Source organism: Amborella trichopoda, chromosome 7 (genome assembly GCF_054954075.1).
Source record: "Amborella trichopoda isolate Santa Cruz 75 chromosome 7, AtrichopodaSantaCruz75HAP2 v2.0, whole genome shotgun sequence".
Taxonomy (NCBI): domain Eukaryota; kingdom Viridiplantae; phylum Streptophyta; class Magnoliopsida; order Amborellales; family Amborellaceae; genus Amborella; species Amborella trichopoda.
Window position 1 is genome coordinate 11514962 of NC_142342.1, and position 24552 is coordinate 11539513.

Below are 24552 nucleotides of genomic sequence, written 5' to 3' on the forward strand. Positions count from 1 at the left end.
TTCGTAATGATAGTTTTACCTTTATGAACAATACCCATGAACAGTACTCGTGGAAAATATTTGTGAATAGTACTCACGAAATAAATAAAAATATAAAAAAACCCTAGACTTTCTTAAAAAACTCAAAACCATAGAAATAAACCTTAAAACAAAAACTATAATTTACATCCTTTGAAATTGAATAAAAATAAAAAATAAGAATAATTTTTCCCTCCATTATTCTCCCCTGGTTAGAGAAAAATCGTCCTTGAGTTTTGAAGTGTGCCTAGATGAATTTAGCATCAAAACCACTTTCTTCAAACTTCTGTTTTTGGTCGGCTCAAATGTTATCCATGGTAAAATGAATTCCTCAAGAAACAAATCTTGATATACATATTGAGGAATCAATGCAAATTTGTCAAATATCGCTATCCTTGAACTCCTATTGAAAATTATATAGGAAACAACAAATCCAATGTTTTGGCCTTATAGGTTTTCTAGATATCTATTTCGTTACTCTCTGAAATCAAGTCCACAATTTGCAGTTTATCAGTCAACCACACTTCCACTGCTACTCTGATTTCAATACCCTAAATTTTGTGAATGCTCCACCTCTATGATATTAATGAGATCTTCAAAGGCCATAATTTGGATCAATCCTCCTGTCGCCTCCTCACCATATTCTTCACCCTCTTCCGAAGTATCTTCATTATCATTTTGATCCTTATCATAGATCAGATCTCCTAAGAGATCTAATTGTTCATCTAAGTATATATTGAAAACTAGTGATGAATCCTAATCTACAACTTGTTGATTTTTATACAATTTGTGTAAAAATTAAGAATCTCATCCTTCAAATTGAAAATCTTAGAGTGAGGTTCCTCACAACCAGGTCATCTATCACTATCCTCATCACTCGACTCCCCATGCAGAGAGTGAAAGTAAAAAATCTTGTACTCAAGATCCCCATGGGTTGAAAAATCATTGTCTTGCCCATTATTGAGGCTCACGAACTGTTGCATCAACTGTTGAACTTGCTAGTCAAGTTGCTCAATTCTCTCATCTCTAGGATCACGAAACATATCTACGAAACGCCCTATTGCTCGGCCCCTTATTGCAGCCATAGGATCACCAAAATTACAAATCATAGGAAAATGATCAACAAAAAACAACTAAAATCAGCAAGATCTAGGCTTTGTTATTGATCTAGGGCAAAAACATCGACGCTACAATACTGTCTATACAGTTTACAGTAAATTCCATAAATTGCAACAGTAACTTCCGTACTGCAATAGTACCTTCTTAAAAGGTCGACTATGTGACTAGGCAAGTCGATACGGATTAAACTTTTCTAACTTTTCTTATGTATTGCCACTTGAATCACTCACACATGTCCAAGTACAATATATGAACCAAATAAATACCAAGGATGCTCGCTTGCCATTAAAACAAAATTACATTCATAATATAGATTTGAAATTTACATAAACGATGAAATTAAATCAAGAGAGCACAATCCAAGAAATTAATGCATACATTACCTCAGGTTACCCCCAAGGACGTAGCACACCCCACACTGAGTCTCCTCCACCAATGGCGTATGGGATCTAGGTTCAAAAACCTGTCTCACAACTTGGGAAGCCTAGGCAAAAACCTCAAAGAGTATGACATGGGATAAACTAGACCAAGGCTTAACACATGAGCATAAGACCAAACTAGAAGACTAGGGTGTTGTGGCTTGGGCGAGCCACCCCTTAGGGTTTTTTGCGCTTCATTAACCCTAATTTAGGGAGAGTGATTAGAGAGGGATGTGCCACCCCTTAGGCTCAGAGAAAGAGATTAAGATATCAAGTGTGTAGAGAATAAACCCCCATAGCTAGTTTATACAAAATAAAAGCTAATATTTCTAGGGCTAGGGTTTTGCAATCATTATAAGACTTAATCTTGACCTTTGATCTTGGAAACCTACGGGGTGAAGAGATCTCATTGATTCTTTCATTAAATCAATCATCACAATTGAAGGAGTAAGGTAGAACCATTATCTTTCAATTTTCATAACTCTACTCCCATCAAATATTGTGTAGAGAAAAATACTAAATCAATATCAATTAATCCTTACAGTTTCCCTTTTTGAAATCAATTAAAATCTCTACACCACACTTTCCTAAAATTCTCAAGCCAACATGTAACTTAATTACAATCACACAATTTAGGGAGAAAAAAAAGAGTTGGGGGGACCCCCCATGGGTCCATATGGGCCCCACACCCCACTAATTGGTGGGCCCAATAAATTTCAATGGGCCCCCAATATATTAAAACTAATTTTCAGATAATAAAATAAATTTTATAATGTCATTAAATATATTTTTTCTCTCTAACTAAAATAAATACATAAATTGCTTTTTCTCTATTTAAAAATCATATTTCAATAAAATAAAATACCTAGAGAGATCCAAAAATTTATTTTAATCATTTAAAAAATAACTAAAATATATTAAAACATATTCAAGAAGATTTAAACGGAATAGGATCATAGAGATATGATTATAACAAATATACTAAGGACTCCATCCTTTCTAGAGACTATATCTCACTGCACCTTCTCAAACTAGCCCAATAGTTCCCATAATCCACAATCATTCGCAGGGTTTCAAAAGCATAGGCTTTTCTCTCTTTCGAATTCTAAAAATCATGTGGAATGACCCCTCAAGGCCCCACACACCTCTTATATATCATAATTTAATGTTCTAAGTATAAAAAGTGCCCAAACAAATAATATATCGACCCATATATCCTAGCTTAAACTTAAAACTCGTAATGACAATTTTACCCCCATAAACAATACTCATGAACAACACTCACGAACGGTATTTGTAAAAAGTACTCATGAAATAAATAAAAAATACAAAAACCATAAAATTCTTAAAAAAACTAAAAACCCCTAAAAATAAACCCTAAAATTAATACTATAATATACATCTTTTGAAGTTGAATAAAAAATAAAAAAATACGAATAATTTGCCCTACATTAGAGAGAGATGAGGGCTTGAGAGAGATTGGGTGTAAAGAATGAGAGAGAGAGAGAGAGAAAGAGAGAGAGAGAGAGAGAGAGAGAGAGAGATGAGGTTGTGAGAGATAGTTTAAAAGAGGAAAACAGAAAACGATAGGAAGGGGTTAAGGTTTTTTGTTTCGGGCAATTATAAGGGCATGATCTTAAAAAAATGTCGGAAGTTTAGCTTAGGGGATGGGAAGAAACATTAAGGGAAGTTTCTATGCCATTGGATATTTAAGAAATAGGAGGGGATGTAGGGTAATTAGCCCCAAATTTAGGTGCAATGGAGATATTTTTCCTATATTTAATTATGTTTTATTTGAATTATGAAATGTTAAAATGAATTTTTAAGATTCTCTGTATTTTATATTTTGTCAAAAAGATTCTTTACTAAGCATAAAGTTAGATTTTTTTCAAGTTTTGTAAATACAAATCAATTTTAAAAGCACCCTTTGTATTTTAAAAATTTGTTGAGGGTTTTATAAAATTGGAAGGAAGACTAAATATATGAAAGATATTTGATCGACATATGTTTAGAGAGAGAAAGGGTTGATTTTGGATTTTTTCTGTAGCTTGGTCCATAACTTGAGATTTTAGGAAAGATATACTATATTTTCTTAAAATCAGATATTTAGAGAGAATAGGTCAAGGAAATTGAGGGATAAGGGTTCGAAAACCTTCCCTTTAATCATGATGCCTTAATTAGGAATAGACAGCTGAGATTAGAAATTTTTCTGCACCCCATAGATCACCTTGTATCGACTGTCAGGATTTAATCTCTTTACGATGGCAAAGCCTAGCCCCAAAAATCCTAATTTAGATCTATAAATGCTCATTGGGGTGGCCTCTACTCTACACACTAGACCTCTCTCTTATCTCTAGCCTCCACACCACTCTCTCTCTACTCTCCCTCTCTGTTTTCTCTAACACCTAGCCTTACAAGTGCCACGCCCCAAGTTAGACACAAAGGGCTGGTGCGCCCAAGCAATCCAGCCTAGATATGAATGTTGCCCAATCCCATTTGAGTAGAGGTTTTGATTTAGAACTTGGTTATATTCTCAAAGATTTAGAACTTGGTCATATTCTCTTCCAAACGTAATATAATCAGTTTCTGGATCCTCTTGGATCAGAAATGGCACCTCTCAATGATAAGTTCGTAACTCTCAAGTCTTACATGATCTCTCATGGATATTTTACATGTGATACTACTCCCAAGTCTTACATGATCTCTCATGCACGATTAGGGAGATATGAAACCCTACTGAAGAGTGCTCAGTCAGGAAATTGCAGAAAATCAAAGTAAGACATTACATGGCGTGCTAGTAAAGGTGTTTGGTGTCATTCTCCAATGGCAGGTGTATGATGGTGAGTTGTGGTGTGATCTTGTGCGCACAGATGCATACCACACCTTACTAAGCCAGCTGTGGCAGTATGACCATGAAACTGTTCACAGGAGCTAAAAGAACACATACTCCTTTGTAAATGATCGAGTAAAGATCACATTATTGCCTACGAAGGAACGAATCTGACAAGGTGGATGATGAGAGTAGAATGCCATTGATGCCAGCTTTTGAGTTGGGAAATCATGAAGCAGGCAACATGTACACCTTAATATCAATGAAAAGTGGGGAAAGGGCTGTGGTCCCAAAAGAGATAAAGGCCATTTTGAGAAGCTACAGAGATCTCATACCAGATCAGCTGTCCAGCGGGTTGCCACCAACATGCAGCATCCAACACAAGATTAAATTTTTGCTGGGATCTAGTCTTCCCAACTTGTCCTATCACATGTGCCCCAAAGAGCATGAAATAATAGCACCAACAAATAATGGAGTTGCTAAGGAAGGGCTTCGTTTGTGAAAGCATGAGCTTGTGAACGGCACCCACACTACCCATGCCAAAGAAGGATGTTATATGGAGGATGTGCATTGATAGCCAGGCCATAAACTGGATACCTGTCAATACTGGCTCCCAATAATCCAGCTTAGTAATATTTTGGACATGTTATCTAGCAAGTGCATTTTCTGCGAGATGGTTTGTAGATGCAAAAACCAGCACCAGATCCAAATCGAGCCTAGCTTTCAAAATCCAAGAAGGCTTGTATGAGCTGATGGTATGCCATTTGGTCTGTCAAATGCTCTTAGTAGCTTCACGAGGGTGATGAATCAATTTATTCGACTATTTATCGGTAAATTTTATTTGTTTCATTTGATGATATATTAATTAATACTTTTACTAGGTAGACTGGTATTGGCATTATCAGCTTTTTTCCAAGGTGTTCAAGGTTGAATGTGATGCCTTGCATATAAGGATCGGTACCAGCATCAACCAAGAATGAGACCAACAGCAATTTTCTGTGATAAGTTACCAAGGCAAGATCATGATACTCAACCTTTGATGTTGAATTTTATACAGTCGTTCAAGGTCCAAGGTTTTGGTGTCACTGCCTAATTAATGAGGATTTGTAAGCTATTCTGACCAAGAAGCTCTCAAATTTTTTAGTGCACAAAGGATATTGAACCACAAGCATGTTTGGGTTTGTGGGTTTTAAATGTCCGTACAACATGGTTTCTGACAAAAAATTCTTTACAATATCTCCATGTATGTGTCCTCTTATTTTTTATGTACTCTCAGTTTGAGTTGGTAGTATGGACTCCAAAGATGCAAAAAGCCACTTGAGCCTAATCTAGTATGGTTAGAACAGACATGAGTTGCCAACAGCCAACCTAGTGTGGTTGGTGACATGAGGGTGGATGAGTTCTACTTTGGTGCATAGAACAGAAGCTATTCTATTTAGGACACAGTGAGCTCATTCAGTCTTGCCATGGCGTGTGACAGGGTCTTGGCTTGGAGAGTAGACCCGCACTCCAAACTTGATAGGCCTAGTCCCTATGGTGCTCATTGGCAAAGAGGGTCCATGACTATCCTGTCCACATCAGCATAGCCCGAAGGTAGATGTTGGCCAGGAGGAAACTCCTAATGTTAGTGGCTTATGACTACAAGTGTCTAAAATCCTAGGCAATGGAATCCTAAATAGCATGCGCTGGTTGCATGGGATCTGCAAACCTAAGGAGTCTCAGATTTGGTGATCCTAGAGAGTATTCGATCTATGTGATTCTAGATTTTGGATTTGGCGATCCATTAGCATGCATGTTCTCGAGAGAGTCTATAGGCCCCTAAACTTTCCTTGGGGAGTGCGCTTGGAATTTGTGGCTATTTCTGGACAATGACACTTCAGCACGTTGGCCAGCTCTGAAAGACCAATCATGAACCTTTCACATGAGAGACATGTCCAGTCTGTTGGGTTGGTTTAGGGTTTGGATGAGGTCATAGGATAGTCATGGAGTACCTGCCACAGGCTCTAGTCTCAATAATGCTAGCATATTCTTCTAAGGTTCTTTAAGAGGCTTTTGAAAGTGTTCCTAAATTTGCTATTTAACCAATTTATTTTGTGTGGTTAATTTTTTCATTCAAATAAGGATGTATTTGGAATAAAATTTTGTTTCCAAAATGGGGCTTTCCTAGAATTATAAATTACTTTAAACAAGAACAAGATCAGAGAGCATTTTATCACACGTGAGGCCTAGATTTGGCACACGGTTTGTATTATTGATACAAAAGGTTTGACCATTTGACTACCATGGACCATGGGTGCCAAGCAACTGATCAAAGAGCCAAAAAAGTGGGCGTCGGGCCCACATAATCTTGTAAGTGGTGTATGGACCTCCAATTAGAGTTCAATTGAAGGGAATATTCTATAGGACAAGATATAAGACCAACCATGCTTTATCGAATGGAATGTTCAGTGGTCAAGAAACAACATATCCATAGAAAGAGTGTAGCAGAAATAAAGATGTTGAGATGGATGAATGGTAAAACAAAAAAAGGACAAAGTTCAGAATGAACACAACCGAGGGAACTTAGGGGTAGCTCCAATAGGCGAAAATATTAGGGAAAGTAAACCAAGGTGGTGAGGCCATGTGCGGCGTCGCCGTAGAGCAACACCGACTAGGAGGGTTGATTTGGTTCAAATGGAAGACTATAAAAGGGGAAATGGAAGGCCGGAAAGGACATGTATGGAAGTAGTGATAAGAGATATGGTGACTCATGATCTGACTGAGGGTATGGCCCTTGATAGGGCAGAGATGGTAGAACAAGATTCATGCAGCTGATCCCAAATAATTGGGATAAAGCTGAGACGATGAGGAAATGATTGCTAAATGTCAAGCGTGTATAACATTCCTGACATTCATATTAAGATCAGATTACATATGCATAAACTAATTCATGTCACCTTTGAACTTGCAAGCATAGACTAGTATAGAGTTCTTAGTGGATAGAGATAATAAATGTTTTGTACGAACTGATGAAGCAGCTTAATCAGAATTTACCCCAAAAAAAGCAGCACAAAGAGATAAATGTAATAAGAGGAAACTATCAGGATCAAACAATAAAAGCCACAACTGCCCTACAAAATATATAAGCATCCAAACCATTCAGAACAAAGAAAAATCACACCTTTGAACATATGTAGCATATTAATTTTCTCACCTTCACCCTTTTCATTTTGAGTAAAGCATCATATCGGAGTGATGGGAGAGAATATTTATCAGCATTATCCGAAGCAAACACAAATGCTGGATCAAGCAATTTGCTGCAAACAAGATAATAGTGAAAAACAACCTATGTAACTCAACTCTTTGATGTTCAAAGCATAAGTAACTGCAAAACAATATGGAAAGAACGCATGTAGGATACCTCGCAGCATGGCTCTTATAGTATGCAAAAATACTCTCACTTAGCTTGAAAACAAGTTGATCAAAACAAAGATCCACCTGTAAAGTGATTGAGAATGAAATACAACAAACAAAATATTGCCATTGCTTTGTTTCACAACTAAAAGCAAATAAAATTATTATGGTAGAGACATTGGTATCCCAAACACGAACCCAGTCCATGATGGTAAGACATAGTATCTTCATAATACTTCTTTCGAGAAAATATATCAGCTAAGATATTGTTCTTTCCAGAAATATATTTATATTCAAAATTCCATTGTGAAAACCAACTTGCCCATCTGAGTAACTATAGATTTGGAAGTATCTTGTTTTTTAATCTGAGCATATTCGGAAATGTTGAAAGATCCACTTCTACCACGAAAAAATGTCCTATCAGATGAAATTGGAATTTTTCAATTCGTCTTTTTACTGCAAGGATTTCTCTAAATGTAGAGTGGTAATGAAATTCAGATTCTTTGAATTTTCCGCTTTTATATCCACAAATCATTCGTTCTTTATCTTTTTCTTCAAGTAAGATGCATGCCCAAAATTCATCCGAAGCATCAGCTTGTAAAATCCTTTTTCATGTAGATGGGATTTTTAAAGAAGGAAGATTATGAGAAAGTCTTGTGAGCTCAAAAACACACTCAGTCTGTTTTTTTGTCCAAGGTGGTGCTTTTTTCTTCAGAAGGAGATAAAGTGGACTAGTGAAGAGAGAAAGCTTTGGAATAAAAGGGAACATATAATTCACAATTCCTAGAAATTGTTGAATCTATTTTACGGAAGATAAAATGATGATCGTGCAAGAAGAGTAGGACACTGCCATACTAATATTAATAGGACGATCGTGCAAGAAGAGTAAGACAACTGCCATAGCTCAAATTAGTCATTGTAAAATGTTTGACACGTATAAAATGCTTTAGTAACCGTCTCCAGAGTAGATTCAGTGATTCCCAGCAACTTCTGTCGGATAAAGAATAGATCCCTAAAGTTCTAAATTAAAGTTCTAAAGTTCTTTTATTTCTTAGTGCTTTAAACTTTTTATCACATTTGTTTGAATTTTTCCTTACTGTATGGATGGATTTTTTTTTCCCCTTATGTTGTGAACATCTCTTCATCATAATTTAAACCACTTTATTATGTAAAATATGTAGAAAGAATACCAAATACTTGAGCAAAATTCATCAGTGTTTAAATATTTCATGAATTTTTCTTTCTGTTTAGATTTCTGGATGTTTTTAAGAATACTGAGAAAATAAAAGAGTTGCCGAGGGGCCCCTGCTATAGCCAAGTGAGATACAAATTCCGTGTACAATATTCTAAGCATTGACTGTACCAGAGCAGCCAGTCAAACCCATAAAGGAACAAATAAAATGTTTGACATGTATGTTTCCAGCAGTACAAGAGCATGTGTAATTATACCCATACCCAAAGCCATAGTTTTCATTCTTAATGTAATATCACATTTATGTTCTTTTGAGAACTTAGTCCAACTAATACACAAAAAAGTCCCCAAAATCTTTTTCCTCTTTCTTTTAATCAACTCAAAAAGACATCTAAAACGGTCCATATGATTTCATATTGTTATGTACACCAGACAACTTGTGGCTATCATCACATTATCACTTTCAGAACCATCACACCTAGAAAAAATTTGACCTTTTCATATATTTATCTATCAACAATTTACAGCCAGCGTTGTGATGACGAACAACGACTTAGTGGAGGATTACCTCTCTCATTGCTCCAAGCACCCATTTCTACAATTCATATACAGATAACAACTATTTAAGATAGATCTGAAATTTTGGCCATTTGAATCACCTCACCATTTCTTCATAATTTTGCAAAGAGTTCACGACACTACCCAGAAATCAACCAAACAACAAATTGATGCTTAGGACTAATAAAAGCAATAAGATAGCATGCCATTCCCTCCAAAACAAGAAAAACCATTAGCCGGTGTATAATGGTAAAGTAAAACATGCATACCTCAGCTTCTATCTCATCATACAGAAAGCGTTGTCTCAAGACAACTAATGCATGTTGTGCAGCATCATTATAAATATCAAATGGAATCAAAACACTCTCTATAAGCCCTCCATCTTCAGTTTCAATTACATAGTCCGCCAGCATCCAGGGAAGAGAACATTCTATTGGAAACTACAACATGAAAAATTATTGGATTAGTCACATGCCATCACCAATAAATAACATCCACAAGCATCACAACTAGTACAGTAGCGAGCTTGATTATTTCTGACATCTCAAGTTTACTAGCAGACAAGGACGAAGGCGATGTAGTTCATCATAAAACATAGCACACTTGTAACAGCAAATTTTCATAGATACCAACAGGCACAAAAGAAAGAAAAACCAAAAAATAAGGTATGCAGCCCAAAAAACAGTCTGCGATATTAAATGGAGTACAAAAACTTCAGACCTGATATCCTTGCCTAGAATTTCAAAAAACTGTTAAGGGAACGAGTTGCAAAGAGTCTTGGAGGTGCTCATGGACCGCACAGAATATAAAAATCTTTTAAGACCTGAGAGTCATAAAATCAGTCACACACAATGCATGAGTCAGGAAAAGGGAGAACACTCCCTACATTTAGCCAATTAATCAAGAAGCAAATTTAGATATTTAGCTCTTTCCCCGAAATATCTTTTGAGCATCGAGTTCTTAGGCAAGTGAGACTAGATATCGAGATGCACGCAAGACAGGAAGAAGAAAGGCGCACAAGACAGGAAGAAGAAAGCAAAAGTGAAGAGAATGAAGAAAGCAAAAGTAAAGAGGATGAAGAAAGGGAAGAAATTGAGCAGTTGAATTCCCAAAGTAGAGTTGACCATAACTTTGGGGTACAATTGAGGGATGAAATTGCATCGCAAACGTGGGTTGCACACCGAAGATGTCGCAATCATTAGTAAATTAATAAATATTGGTGTGCTATAAGTTTGTCTTCACTATCTCCCTCTTTCTCTCTATCTCTATCTCTCTCTCTCTCTCTCTCTCTCTCTCTCTCTCTCATCTGTCATTCATTAGACCTTCGTGGTGAACTTTTGATATCATTATGTACTCATCTTTTTTTGTATATTTGTATGGTAGAAATTTGAATTTTTATTGAGGGTATTTCTTAAATTACATAGATGTGAGATTAAATTTCAATATTAACCGTACATTGTAAGAATTCCATTAGATAGGTAGTAGCAAAAAACTTTATTCAAAAATATACATTACTCATACCAAATCATGGAAATACATAATGTACAATTAAAACAGGCAGTTTCGTACTTTCCCAGGATCAACATTATCAAACAAAAGAAAGTAGCAGCACAACAATTCATCAAACAAGGTTCCCAGCTTTCAGGTTACCAATTTTCACTTTCTCCCAGATTCTAAGAAAGTCAGCAGCAAGAGAAAATCCCAGGGAAACTGCATAGAAAGTTACCAAACGCACCCTTTTAGCTTATGTGACCAGTCCTCGCTTTCCAAGTTTCAACATCATTTTATGCCAAGATATTCTACCACACTCTAGTGAGATAAGAAAAATTGAAGTGAAGTTTGTTTCTCTAAGGGTGTGATGCTCATTGAATTGTCATTGCCTACTACACGCATAAGTGTTAGAAGTTATACCTCACAGTCCACCATGCTGCCTTGTGGAGTCTCATGCCTTTGATACTCAATCCGCTCTTTCATTCTCTTTCTTTTACCACTCCAATGGTCCAATCTCTCATAAAGCAACTTTGGGGCCGTAAAGGATGCCATAAAATACTTTCTAGGTATATTCCCGATCTCCTCCAAGTCTTGAAGCTCGGGGCATCCAAATTTGAAGACATGGTTCAGCGGAGGTTGCCCAAGCCTTCCATTGATCCAAAACACTTTAAATAGGTCCAAGAGACTTAAAATTCAGTATCTTAAGATAGGAGTTCATAAGGGTGTGTAATACCTTGCACAATAGGCTCATGGGGTGTGACTTCTTTTGTTCTTCATGTTGACCACCATTCAATTCTAGGACCATAACTTAAAAAATTTGAAAGGTTTCTTGATAGGTCCCCACAGAATCTAGACACTCTAAATCGGACAAGAAACACTCAGTACTTGACACCCGAATGACGATTAACGGGGGTTATTAACTCGTGACTCTGAAAGCTATTTTTCATAATGTATAGCAGAAAATACAGAATAAGCAACATCTGATAAAATGCTTATAACTTCCAAAATATAAGGACATTTTCTCCAAAACTTGATTTTTCTGAAACTAGACCCAATTTTCTAAAAGAAAAAACAAGTCCTCTAAATCCCATAAGGTTTCATAGCACAAAAAGGTCATGTCAAACATCTTACTGTCCCTGGAATTTCAGTACTCAAAACTCGCACCCCTCAAATATTGTCCTATCATCATCATCATCATTTTAGCCTTTTTCCAATTAATTGGGGTCCGCTATATGAATCTTGGTTCTCCATTCCTCTCTATTAAAGGTCATATCCTCCGTGAGGCCATAAGTGCCCATACCTTTTCGGACAACTACCAACCACATCCTTTTGGGCCCACCCCTTGCCCTTTTCAGTCCTTCCACTTGAACTAATTCGCACCTCCTAACAAGTGTTGTACTTGGTTGGCACAACACATGGCCAACCCACCTAAGTCTACTCTCTCTCATTTTATCGCCTATTAGTGTCACACCTAAATTCTCTTAAATAGATTCATTGAGAATTCTATTCCTTCTTGTCTTGTTTTATCCATCTCAACATCCTCGTCTCCGCTACACTCATTCTATCGGTATATTGTTTTTTGCCCGCCCAACATTCCGTCCCATAGGAGCAAAGCTGGCCTCACCTCTATCCTATAAAACTTGCCCTTCAGCCTCATTGGTATGCGACGACTCAAATATTTTCTATACCTCCCAAAATATAAATGGCATGATACCCTGAGACTTTTTCCACATAAAAGTTTACTAAAAAAATACTAAATAGATGTAAGATGGTCCCAAACTAAATACTGTTGGATCATGCGTTATTCACTAATCCAGAAATAGTGACCAGACTGGAGTTTCTGGAAATTTCCGCCAAGCATTGTGCTTAAGATCAACCAAATTGATGTCCCAAGACACCAAAACGACCCTTTCATGAAGTTGACTAAATTGGTGACTGATTCTAAGTGGTTTAAATCAGGTCTGAAACCCACATGCACCACACGAGCCCATTATCATGCGCTATTCAGATGGTGGCTTCAGCGAAGAGTTTCATCAAGCCATGCTTAGAGACTATTTCCACACCTAAACACAATCTAGACCTTGAGTGGGAATATGGGACTCTCTTAAAGTTCGCTCTTATAGCACTTGATGGAAGGTGTAGAGGATGAGTCCAAGGTATAGGAAAACAACTCAGAATTACATCTTGGCTCCACAAATTCCAGGAGCCATAAAAAAATTTCCTAATTACAACTTGGTTAACCAAATTCCAGCAGTATATATGGATGCAAACCACTCAATTCCTCACATACAATTACTCCAAATATTACAAGGACCACTTCATATAGTTCCTAAGACAATTCCTATTCAATATAACTCTAGGGAGATTGAGAACTAAACAATACAATGTGATTTCAAATACAAATTCAAAGCTGTAAAATTTTCTCATGAATAATATACAGGGAACATAAAATTTTCTCATGAATAATATACAGGGAACATACAAAATAAAACTTAATCTCTATTATATATAGACATGATTAAATGTGTGAACATAGCATGGGATGCCGGTTCAAAATGCTTAGGTTACCCTGGCCAGCCCCAAGGATTTAATTATACCCCATGTTATATTCCTCCCAAACAGTGCAAAATTAATGGACCAAATTCAATAACAACGAGAAGCAATATACCAAAGGCTCAAACCACACAGGGCATTTTCATAAAACCGAAGAGGGCTAAAAAAACCACAACCTGTGGGATATAGAGAGCAATTGTTTGTGCTAGGGGTGAGACACCTACATTGCGCATCAATGATGCTCAAAATCAAGGCTAAGGCATGAAATCGATCAAGCAAGTGCATAGGACAATTTTAGCTTGGTGTGGGCTATGAAAATGATTATCAAAAGATGACAGGCACTTTGCTCGTTATTTTCTAAAGGTAAACCATAGTTGTTGGGTTCGGGATAGAGAAGGGTATCTGGATCGGGAGCAAGGATAGAGAAAGGTATCGAAATACATAATTCACTTTATTTTCCTCTTTTCTCACTCTATCTTCTACTTCGAATTTTAAATCCCTATAGCAATGGTTACAATGACTTAGAAAAATCATGAGAATATTAGTAAGTAGTCACACTTCATAGGGAACCAAAGAGAATGAAACAACAAATGTCAAAGCCAAAATAGAGAACTAGGGTAAATACCAAGAACTCAACCAAGTTTCAGTATCCAGCAATATAACACAAGCCATACATAGTTATTCGGTGAGCACACACACAAAAAAAAAACATTATTCAACATGCTTCTCAAATTAAAACTACTGATTTCCTCAACAAAACAAAATTTATTATTTGTTTTTATTGGGTAGATCACACGAGTGGTTAGAACCTATTTACCTATCCTATGCAAACCAGGTGTGCCCCCAATAATACCAAGTTTTTGCATGACAAACAGACAATATTCAACCGACAAAATCGCATGTTTCACCTGGATAACCCGAGAGGACTCCAAATAAAATTCCCGGAACCAGAGAAAACCAAGATCCGTCAATGTTTCAAGTGTAACTGAAAAAATAAGAATGGTATGTCAATGAGCCAAATTTTATTCCAAATGATATAGCAAAACGTTATTAGTACTAAATATGGATCCAATAAAAAAGTCATCAGCTAAATAAAATTGAGACTGGTCCAACAAAACAATGCTTGCGGTATGAATATGTGCACAGTCTCATAAAAGCATACAACCCCTTATGTATATATATATATATATATATAATCCCAAGGTTTTAAAATTAGCCCGACTAAGACAAAGTATATAAAATGCAAATTTAGTAATACTAGGAGTAGAGACGAGGAAGTAGTTAAGGTTAATGGCTAGGAAGTACAAAAAAAACCGCACTTTCGATATCTTCGGTTGATAATCCTGAAAGATGGAGAGATTGAAGAAGAATTACACACAGAATTAGAGCTCGGTGGACGAAGGGAGATGTGCAACTGCAATTCTATGTGATCGCCACATGCCAACAAAGTTGAAGGGCAAGTTCTATAGGACAACTGTGAGACCAACTTTGCTCTATGGGGTAGAATGTTGGGCGAAGAAAAAACAATATATCCATATAATGAGTGTAGCGAAGATGTGGCAAGACAAGAAGGGATAAAATTCGAAATGAATCCATTCGAGAAAATTTAGGTGTGGCACCAATAAACGATAAGATGAGAGAGAGCAGACTTAGGTGGGCTGGACATGAGTGGCGCTGACCCAGTACAGCACCTGCTAGGAGGTGTGAGTTAGTTCAAGTGGAAAGATTGAAAAGGACAAGGGGTTGGCCCAAAAGGACGTGATGGGAAGTTGTCCGAAAAAAAATGGGGACTTATGACCTCACTAAGGGTATGGCCTTTAATAGAGCAGAATGGAGGGCCAGAATTCGTTTAGCCAACCCCAATTAATTGGGAAAAGGCTATGATGATAATAATGATGATGATATATATATATATAGAGAGAGAGACTTATCACTTCACATCATGATCCGAATTAAATTATTTGTGATTATGAATATTCTCCACTATCTGTTGAAAAATAAATTTCCATGAAATCTTGAAAATTTTGAGGTCTTGATCATGGTTAGCACATGCGATATATCTTTTTGACACACCTTTATGGAAGCAAACAATGAAGCCCAAATAAGGTCACATATGCTCATATGGCATTTAACTTTTGTTTCGGTTTTGTTTTAATCTTATTTCATTTTCTGCTGCTCTTTACTCCTGAAATTTTGGAGTTCAATTTTCTACAAAATTTAACCCAATCAACATCCCCACCACCCAGGCACTTGTGCCCTTTTCCCAAATTCTTAAAACAGAAATTGCAAACTTTACTGAACTAAAATTCCTTTGTTTTAAATGGTTCTTATAAATGCGCCAAATTTTCTAAGCACCTGCTCAACTTTTTCCTACCATCTTTCTTTTGAAATTGATTTAATCTCTTTTTTAAACTCTCATTTCTAAAAGAACCATAGGAAAGAAACTTTATTTTGAAGAATTAACTTAGATATTTCCTAATAATCTATTACATATGTTTTCGCAATTATTCTTGTATGACTTTTGTTTTGAAAATCTTTGAATTTTATATCCAAAATTTTGACCGATTCCTTCTTCGTGTATGAAGTTTCAGCAATATGTCTCATGCTCAACTATTGGCTAGTGTTGCATTTGCAAACATACACATCTGTGTGTGTAAAGAGAAATGGATAGCTAAATGGCTTGGTAAGCATACCCATATGCAGGTGGGCAAATATGTGTCCATCATAGACAATGTAACCATAAAGAAATCCAGACATGATAGACTAATAAGAAAACTCATGATGGTTGCATACAGTTAACCACGACCATGAGATTGTGTTTTATGAATTTCATATGATTTTTGGTATTGAGCATGATGGGAACCTTTTCCATATATGTGTGTAATGGAATAAGAGACTATGAAAAAAAATAGCAAGTGGGCTGAGAGTGAGGAGAAGTACACAGTGAGTCTGCATGAAATGTTCCAAGAAATATGGTTTCAATGTAAACCTTGCAAATGGCCTTACAATATGTAGGTCGAGCTGTTAATTAAGAGGCATTGGCTGAAGAAGGGGCTAGCAGAATAGGGCTAGTTGTTACTGACATGTGTGTAAGAAGCAGCCTTATGCACATAGAATTGTTTGTGCGGTGACTCAATTTTGTAGTGAGAATTCACAGTCTCTACATCACTTTTATACTGACATGTGTAAGAAAGCAGTCTTTATGCACATAGGATTGTTTATTCTGTGACTCAATTTTGTAGTGCGTATTCACAGTCTCTACATCACTTTTATAGAAAACATAATGAAAACCTTCTAACTCAACTCCAACACTCATTATTCAATGAAAATCATTTCAGTTAGAACCCATGAATTGCTCTGAGTTCATGAATTACCACCTTAAGGAAGCAGGTAAGCTCCTAAGCCTAAATCTTCATCTAGGCAAAGGCGCCTAGAAAACCCTTTCTATGAGAGAAGGCACAAATTTAAGCTAGAGGTAACGCAACAAGCCATGCAGAAGCTAAATAAATATCAATTAATGTCCTAAGGACCCAATGTCACAACTCCATATAAGTCCAGCACTACCTCATGCACACAATGCAAAACCAACAACGATCAAGTACACCGAACTACATTGCTTGATGCCATGTTTATTTTCAAACAAAAACAATATTAAAAACTAGAAAATATGACACGTATTGCTCAATAGAACTAGGCTACTATTGTGCCTAAACCAAGCATTCTAACCACAAACTGCCAGGCGTCCCAATACTCTAACTTTCCATCTTCTACAGTCAATTCCAATTTTCCATAGGTAACATGCTTGCATAGAACACTTCCAACTTGACCATGGTCAAATAGACCATGTGCAGTGTCGACCTCGAAAAACATGGTTTGGAGGGGCTATTTGGCTCAAGTGTAAGGCTCTCAAAGGATAAGGAGAAGGCCCAAAAGGACATGGATAGAAGTAGTGAGAAGATATATGGCGATGTATGGTCCGTCTGACTGGGAGTATGACCCTTGGTAAAGCAGAATGGCATAACAAAATTCGTGTAGCCGACCCCAAATATATATGATTAGGCTTCGATGATGATGATGATGATTTCTCACAAGAATGCATATTGTTGATTATCCTTAAACTTCCCCACACCCTTCACCCCCTCACTCACCAACACTCCACCTCCCCAAGCAGAAAGTTCGTAATTGAAAGCACCCAACTTTTGTTTTTTATTGTCACATCAAAATATAACTTCAAACTCTCAAATTCTTCCAAAATGATCTTTCTAGACAACTAATTCTAGAAGTAGCCTTTTTACAATTCGCTAAATACTCTCATAAAGTCACTCATTAAGCCCCTTATAAAGCTATAGATCCATGACTTGGGCACAAGGATTTTGATGATCACTTGTTGACAATAGAAGCAAAACATCCCAGATTCAATTCCACTGTTGAGTGCCGACCTACCCAAAGAAAAATATGAACAAAGAAAATGTTTCCATCACAAGAACAACTTATCATGCCCAAAACCATGACATTTTTATATACACTTGAGACTGTTGTTTCATCTCTGTCAAATTATTGATAAACTAAAACTTAAGATATGCAAATCAAAGCAATAATTGGACAAGGTCATCACTTGATCTCCATCAAGAAACCAAACTATTCTCTTCTAAGATGCTCAAAAGTCAAAAATAGTGTCTTAATATGAATGCCAAATGAGAACAGAAGGAACCCAGCTATCAAGACAGATACCAAAAACACAACCATAATTATCAAGATTTAAAGATCTCGAGAGACAGAATACTTCTCTAGCTTACAACGTTATTTTGAAAACACGGAATCAACATAACTCAGAGTAATTGAGAAAAACCTGTATAGTCCAGAATATGGAGGAAAAAGCTGAGCTTGTAAAAAAAGGTCTCCAACTGCTTCAAATCATTAGGCATAACCTCTGAGCCACTGTTTCCAAATACGCCTCCTGATTTTCTCAGATTACCACCAGAAACGAGCTCATAAATTAAAAATTGGAGGCAATGCACCTGCAGAAAACAAACTTCACTGATTTAGGGAACAGTAAATGGACATGCATCCCGTGTTACATAGTATCTCACATCTCTAATTGGACACACAAGACATACTAACATTTCTAAAGACCATACTATATAATAAAGTTCAAACAAACGATCCAAGTTGTGGAACCTGGAAGGTGACCCAGAACAGCACGCCTTCTATATAGGAAGAAACACTTCAAGGAAATCAGTGTACTCACCAATAATATCAAAGCCCTTCAACTAATAGCTACAAATGTATGCATGGAAACACATATTGTTGAAACTAAACTAATTGACCATCACTTTCGGTAAACAATTGCCAAAATCTTAAAATTCGTCAAAATGACAACAAAGTTGAAAAGTATTCAAAACAGATGCACCACAGAGTTTCTTTATGGTCTTTGGTCTAATGAAATTGCTCCCAATTTCAGAAAGGGAAGTTAAGGTTTCAAATCATGGTCTTTCATGAAAACCAGACTACCAATCCAAAAGCAAAATAGGAATCGTAAAAACTACATGAATAATAAGAGAACAGATGGAATTCAAACAAGGTTCTGTATTTAGTAAAAACAACAGCAAAGAAAATAGTTTGCTATAGTGCAATATCTCTGTGATTAATATCATCAAAAATTGTCAACAGGAACAAAATATATTCAGCTCCATGTATTCTATCAGCTTGATCATAGAAACCCTTGATTCAAATTATCTTATTAACAACAAAAGTTTGCTAATTTGTTTTGAAAATCCGAAGAAAAATAACGAATGAATCTGTTTTGATGAAATTGGACAAAACTATACATATTCGTCCCTATACAAAAATAAAAAGTAAAAAATAGTGATTTGAAGCATGGCAGGAACAAGTCAATGGACCAACCACATAGTAATTAAAACCCAAAATACAAAGCGCCAAACCTGGGCAGTAGTTGGTGCCACTGCTCTTGGATGAAAAGTGTTCCCATTGGAACCTTCACCCCCCTGTTGCAAGGATTGAGGTCCAGAGTCCGACTTGCCAGTATTCGCCATCCAATCTGCTGAAAGTGTCCTCATGTCTGACAAAATCCTGGAATGCGACAACTAGCTGTCAAGACTAAGTTAAATAAAAATAATATATTGCAGTAGCATCAATTTGACCATACCCATCTGCATTAAGGTAAATACATGTTTAGCTTGAAACAATCTATGAAAGTGAAATGTAATTCCGCACAAAACATTTGTCTCATAAACCAACAACTTGCATGTCAGAAGGCAACTGGAAGAACACATTAACACCATAAATTCCTAGAATATAAGGAGGCATGCACAAAGGGCAGCCAAGGACCATGGTAATGAATCAGCAGCTGAATTCAAGTACGTAAATCAATCTCATACTCATGCTACTAGAGGTAAAAGAACGAGCTTTTAAATGCGTATAAGGAATATCGAAGTCACTACAAACTGTGGTTAGGACCTCAAACTCAAACTCGGTCAGCTGAATTGCTAAATGTTACTAACAAACATTGGGTAGATTTCAATTTTTGTAAACAGTAAAGAATTCAAATAAGTTTTGGTCAAACTTCAGAAACAGCTTCGGTCATAGTCCAGAGAAATTTAAAAATATTTTTCAAATGTAGAAGAAATTAAATATTTAATAAATAAAAATCTAAGTTTAGGAAAAAAAACTTTAGTGTTTTAATCATGCAACTGGATGCATACTTCCCATTAATTACTTTTATTAATTAAAAAGAGAATAAGACTAATCAGAAAATTTGATAAAATTCGTACCAAATTTTAGGTTTAACTAAAAGAAGAAATGGAGACACAGCTGAAATGCAAACCGCCAACTAGACCAAAATTTTCGAGAGGTCATCCTTTACAAAACTCCTCTAGTTTGGGTCTGAACTCAATTCTCCATAGAAGTTCAAAAAAAATTGAAACCATGAAAGACGCAGGCACCTGGACAAGTCTTTCTTCTTTCGGGATGTTGTTCGCAGCATGGCCGCTAATTTGTTCTGTACAAAATCTTGGACTTCAGCATGAATGGTTTCCCATAGAGCATCTGCCACAACTGTATCATATTGATGCAGCATTGAACCTATGCTCTTTATATAACTCACTACCTCAACCAATGCCTTCCTCTCCTCCACCATATAGTTCCATCGAACGACCTGTAGGAAATTGACAGTCACGTTCTTGGAATCAGAAAAAGGAAAGAAAGTATTAATCCAAAAAACACCTTCAAATAAGATTAAGAATTATTAGATGACTCTTTCAGCATTTTTTCTCTCTTCTCTTTTTTTTTTTTTCTGTTTGAAAAAGGTTAACTGTAGATGACTCTTTCAGCATTACAAACCGAAAAATAAAGAAAACGAAGTAACTGCAGCATCATAGTACTCCAGGTGAAGTGTGAAGTCACATTAGCTATACATTCATTAAGTACAAACTACATTGGTGGTGACAATTACCACCATGAATGAAAAGAAAATGTGTGGTCATTTAGTATTAGAATGTGAGATAAGCACAGAGAAAAAAGTTAGAATACTAGATACATGAACAGACTTTTTCATAATCAGAGAAAGCCGCTGAAATTTCACGTGGTTCTTGGGAATCAGCATTTCTGTATGGGTGAGAAAATTTCCATGCACACTGTTCCCATATTCGTCCAGTCCATCTACTGAGAAGTTGAAACCCTTCTACAATTATATCATACAGATTTCCCTTGACCTCCTTGCACCATTCAGAATCGGCACCATCTGTTGACTTCATTAATATAACCTGGATAGCATATATCATTAACAAAGTATACATCTACGATTTGTAAATGAGTTGTGATAGGAGATATAAATAAATAAAATATACATTAAAAAAAATCATTACATGACCTTTGACAGGCAAGACTTAAAGAAAAGCAGCACCAAACAGGTTCTCTGCAAAATTGATCATAGAAAAGCAATAATGGTCATCTAGAGAATCTTTAAAATGTGTCTAGAGAACTGAGTACCTGATTCATGGCTGAGGCAAAACGTATCGCATGATCGTCGTGCTCCAAACGGATAGTTCCAATGTGGTTGATGATTAAATAACGCCTCTGGTAGGTGAGTTAGTCAAGGGCTGACGCACAAATTGCTTCTTTTTTTCTTTGTTTATACTTTATACATGGCACCATCAAGCAAAATTATGACGAAACAAAGTCATTGAAATTGGCAGTATTGCCATGTCAAATTCAATCTCGATACTAACATATCACATGATCCATAAGACAGCAAACATAGTAAAGAACAATGAGGAGCAAAACGCCAGCAAGCTCACATTGTCAGAACATAAAACTATAAATAAGGGAACACTTCATATTTCTTTCCCATGGTTATGTCAAACCATGGTAAACAGAAAACCACACAGAAACCAACAAATAATCAGAAACCGACCAATAAATACAATACCATGATAGCAGAACCCCAAAAAAGCAAAAACAAAAAAAAAAACAAAAACAAAAAACGAAAAAAAACAAATTTCACAGTGATAGACAACCCCATCATCCCAAGTTACATCATATTTACTAAGGTGCATGCCATTGCAACAGCCTCCACAGAAATACCGAAGACATCAACCAGAAACAGAATGATGAAAACCTTTACAAAAGCTTTAGAAACTTTCTAAAGAAGTTGGATATCACCTTATAAGCCAATACATAATATCTGCTAGTCACCAACTATTTTACGAAGCTTTCAGAAATCCTCCAATGATCCAAAGGAAATCACATGAGAATGTGAACGTCAACCAAAAGCACAAGCTCAAATGGCCAACACAGTTCTGAATGTTAGTACCAAACAAACATGCAAGGCCTTCAAGTTACACGCAAAGAACCCAGACAGCCAACTTAACAAGATGTTTACCTTCAACCAGCCAATCACAAATTCTCCAGGATAAAAGCAATAAAATGCAAGTCAAACCAAAAAAGAAAGCAATAAATGCATACTCCATAAGAAACAAAGAGAACAACAAACAAATATCCATAAAATAAAAAAAATCAAATAAATGCATATCAATAAAAAAAGAAAAAATATTCAAATCCGTGTTCTACAAATTCTCAAACGGAAACAGATTCTTAAGTCCGCATTGATCAAAAAGAGAGATCCGAAATGCTTTCAAAATCATGTTTAATGTATGAAAGGAAATGATGGGTCTAATGGTGGTCATAAATGTTATGAGACTTTGACCCAACATTTTCTAAAAAAATGAAAGCATGAGAGAGAATGACTTCTCTCTCTCTCTCCTCCCCCCCCCACCCCGGCCCTAAAAGAAAAACATAAAAAGCAAAGAAAGCAATAAATGTATATCCATATAAAAGGACAGCAAACTAAATGCATATCACTAAAAAAGAAAAAACTATTCAAATCCATGTTCCATACTTTTTCAAAGGGAAAAGAATCCTTAAGTACACATTGATCAAAAAGAGAGTTTTGATGCTTGCAAAAGCATATTTCATGTAGGAAAAGGTAGGTCTAACTCTAGTCACATGGTATGAGATTTGGACCTGACATTTCTCAAAAGTGTGCCCATGAGATAATGATCTCTCTCTCTCTCTCTCTCTCTCTCTCTCTCTCTCTCTCTCTCTCTCTCTCTCTCTCTCTCTCATCTATATATATAATGTGCCTTTTAATGTATGTATATGAAGAAAAGGGCAGTGCTCATATATCAACCGATCAAAATAATATCCTTTATAATCATTCAAAATGCAAGGTTAGATCAATATCTTTAGCATATTATCGTGAAGGATATGGCCCTTGATAGAGTACAATGGCAAAACAAGATCCACGTAGCGGACCCCAAGTAGTTGGGATAAGCCTCGGATGATGATGATGATGATATTATTATGAATGACCTTTATATGATAAGACTCAATTAAATAAACATGAGTTATTGCTATCAAATTTTATATGAGTAAACTTATTTGTTAGTGTAATAAACATATGTTTCATACATTAAATTTACATATAAAATTTGTTTATAAATGAGACTTACATGCACACCCCCCCCCCCCCCCCCCTCCCCCCCCAAACAGATAACCCCACCAAATTTTTGTGTTTTAGGTTCATACGCACTTTTTCTCACTTTTTTCATTTTTTCCTAAGAAGGCCCCACTTTGGACCTTCTTTGACTTTGAAGGTCCAAAGTGGTTGAGAATTACATCATCTCAAATCTTAAAGAACCAAACCAATTTAAAAGTCTTCAGCCCTTCAATATCTGAAGTCAATAATTTATTTACCACTTCGGATCTTGAAGGTCTGAAGTAGTAACGTAGTTCATGACTTCAGATCTTCAAGATCCGTAGTCAAGTCTACAAGTCTTGACTTTATATCTTCAAGGTCCAAAGTCAAGATCCGAAGTTGACTGTGAAACTTGAAGGTCCAAAGTCAAGTCAGAGTAAAAAAGTTCTTCATGACTTCAATTGAAGTTGTCATCACTTTAAACCTTCAAGGTCCAAAGTAGGGGTATTCTAGGAAAAACAAAAAAGGGTAAAAAGCGGGTGAATGTCATACAAAATGTTGGAGGGAAAATGGTAATAACGGATATCTAGGGGGTATGAGCCTAAATTTCTCTTGATAAATTATCAATAATCTTTTATTTTTAAATAGTTCTACATTTTAATATATTTATCGTATGGGCACTCCCAAGGTAGGGAACTCCTAGCAAGCAAAGATCCCATGCTCCCATTTCTACTCCAACTCTCACACCTACCCCCGCCTTCAACAATTATGGTTCAAAAAATATAGCTCTCCAAGAACAATCAAGCAGCCATTAAATTCTTCATTTCATCAAATATTTGACTACAAAGGGAGCAAACAACTTATTTCCACCATAGAAGTTCCACAACCTTTTGATCTTGTTCTCTTTCAACAGACACTACCCTAGAGGAGGGGTGACCAACACAAAACAATAGTCACCTAAAAATACAAAAGAATAAAACACACA

At 36.2% G+C, this 24552-nt stretch overlaps 1 protein-coding gene across 6 annotated transcripts in view; it reads right to left on the minus strand.

Annotated features, from left to right (window-relative positions):
• PIR121 (transcription activator) overlaps positions 1–24552 on the minus strand; it is a 106278-nt gene that overhangs the window by 58949 nt on the left and 22777 nt on the right. For 5 of the 6 annotated variants that reach the window (XM_088871276.1, XM_006854187.4, XM_088871275.1 and 2 more), the window contains exons 13-21: positions 21581–21674; positions 21139–21354; positions 20536–20747; positions 19516–19663; positions 18423–18591; positions 14482–14558; positions 9799–9969; positions 7787–7863; positions 7580–7682 (exon numbers count right to left, since the gene is read on the minus strand). In XM_088871276.1, the coding sequence (XP_088727402.1) occupies positions 7580–7682; positions 7787–7863; positions 9799–9969; positions 14482–14558; positions 18423–18591; positions 19516–19663; positions 20536–20747; positions 21139–21354; positions 21581–21674 (1267 nt within the window). Of the gene's footprint in view, positions 1–7579; positions 7683–7786; positions 7864–9798; positions 9970–10249; positions 10353–14481; positions 14559–18422; positions 18592–19515; positions 19664–20535; positions 20748–21138; positions 21355–21580; positions 21675–24552 lie in introns of those variants that run through there. The other variant, XR_016058945.1, reaches the window with a different exon arrangement.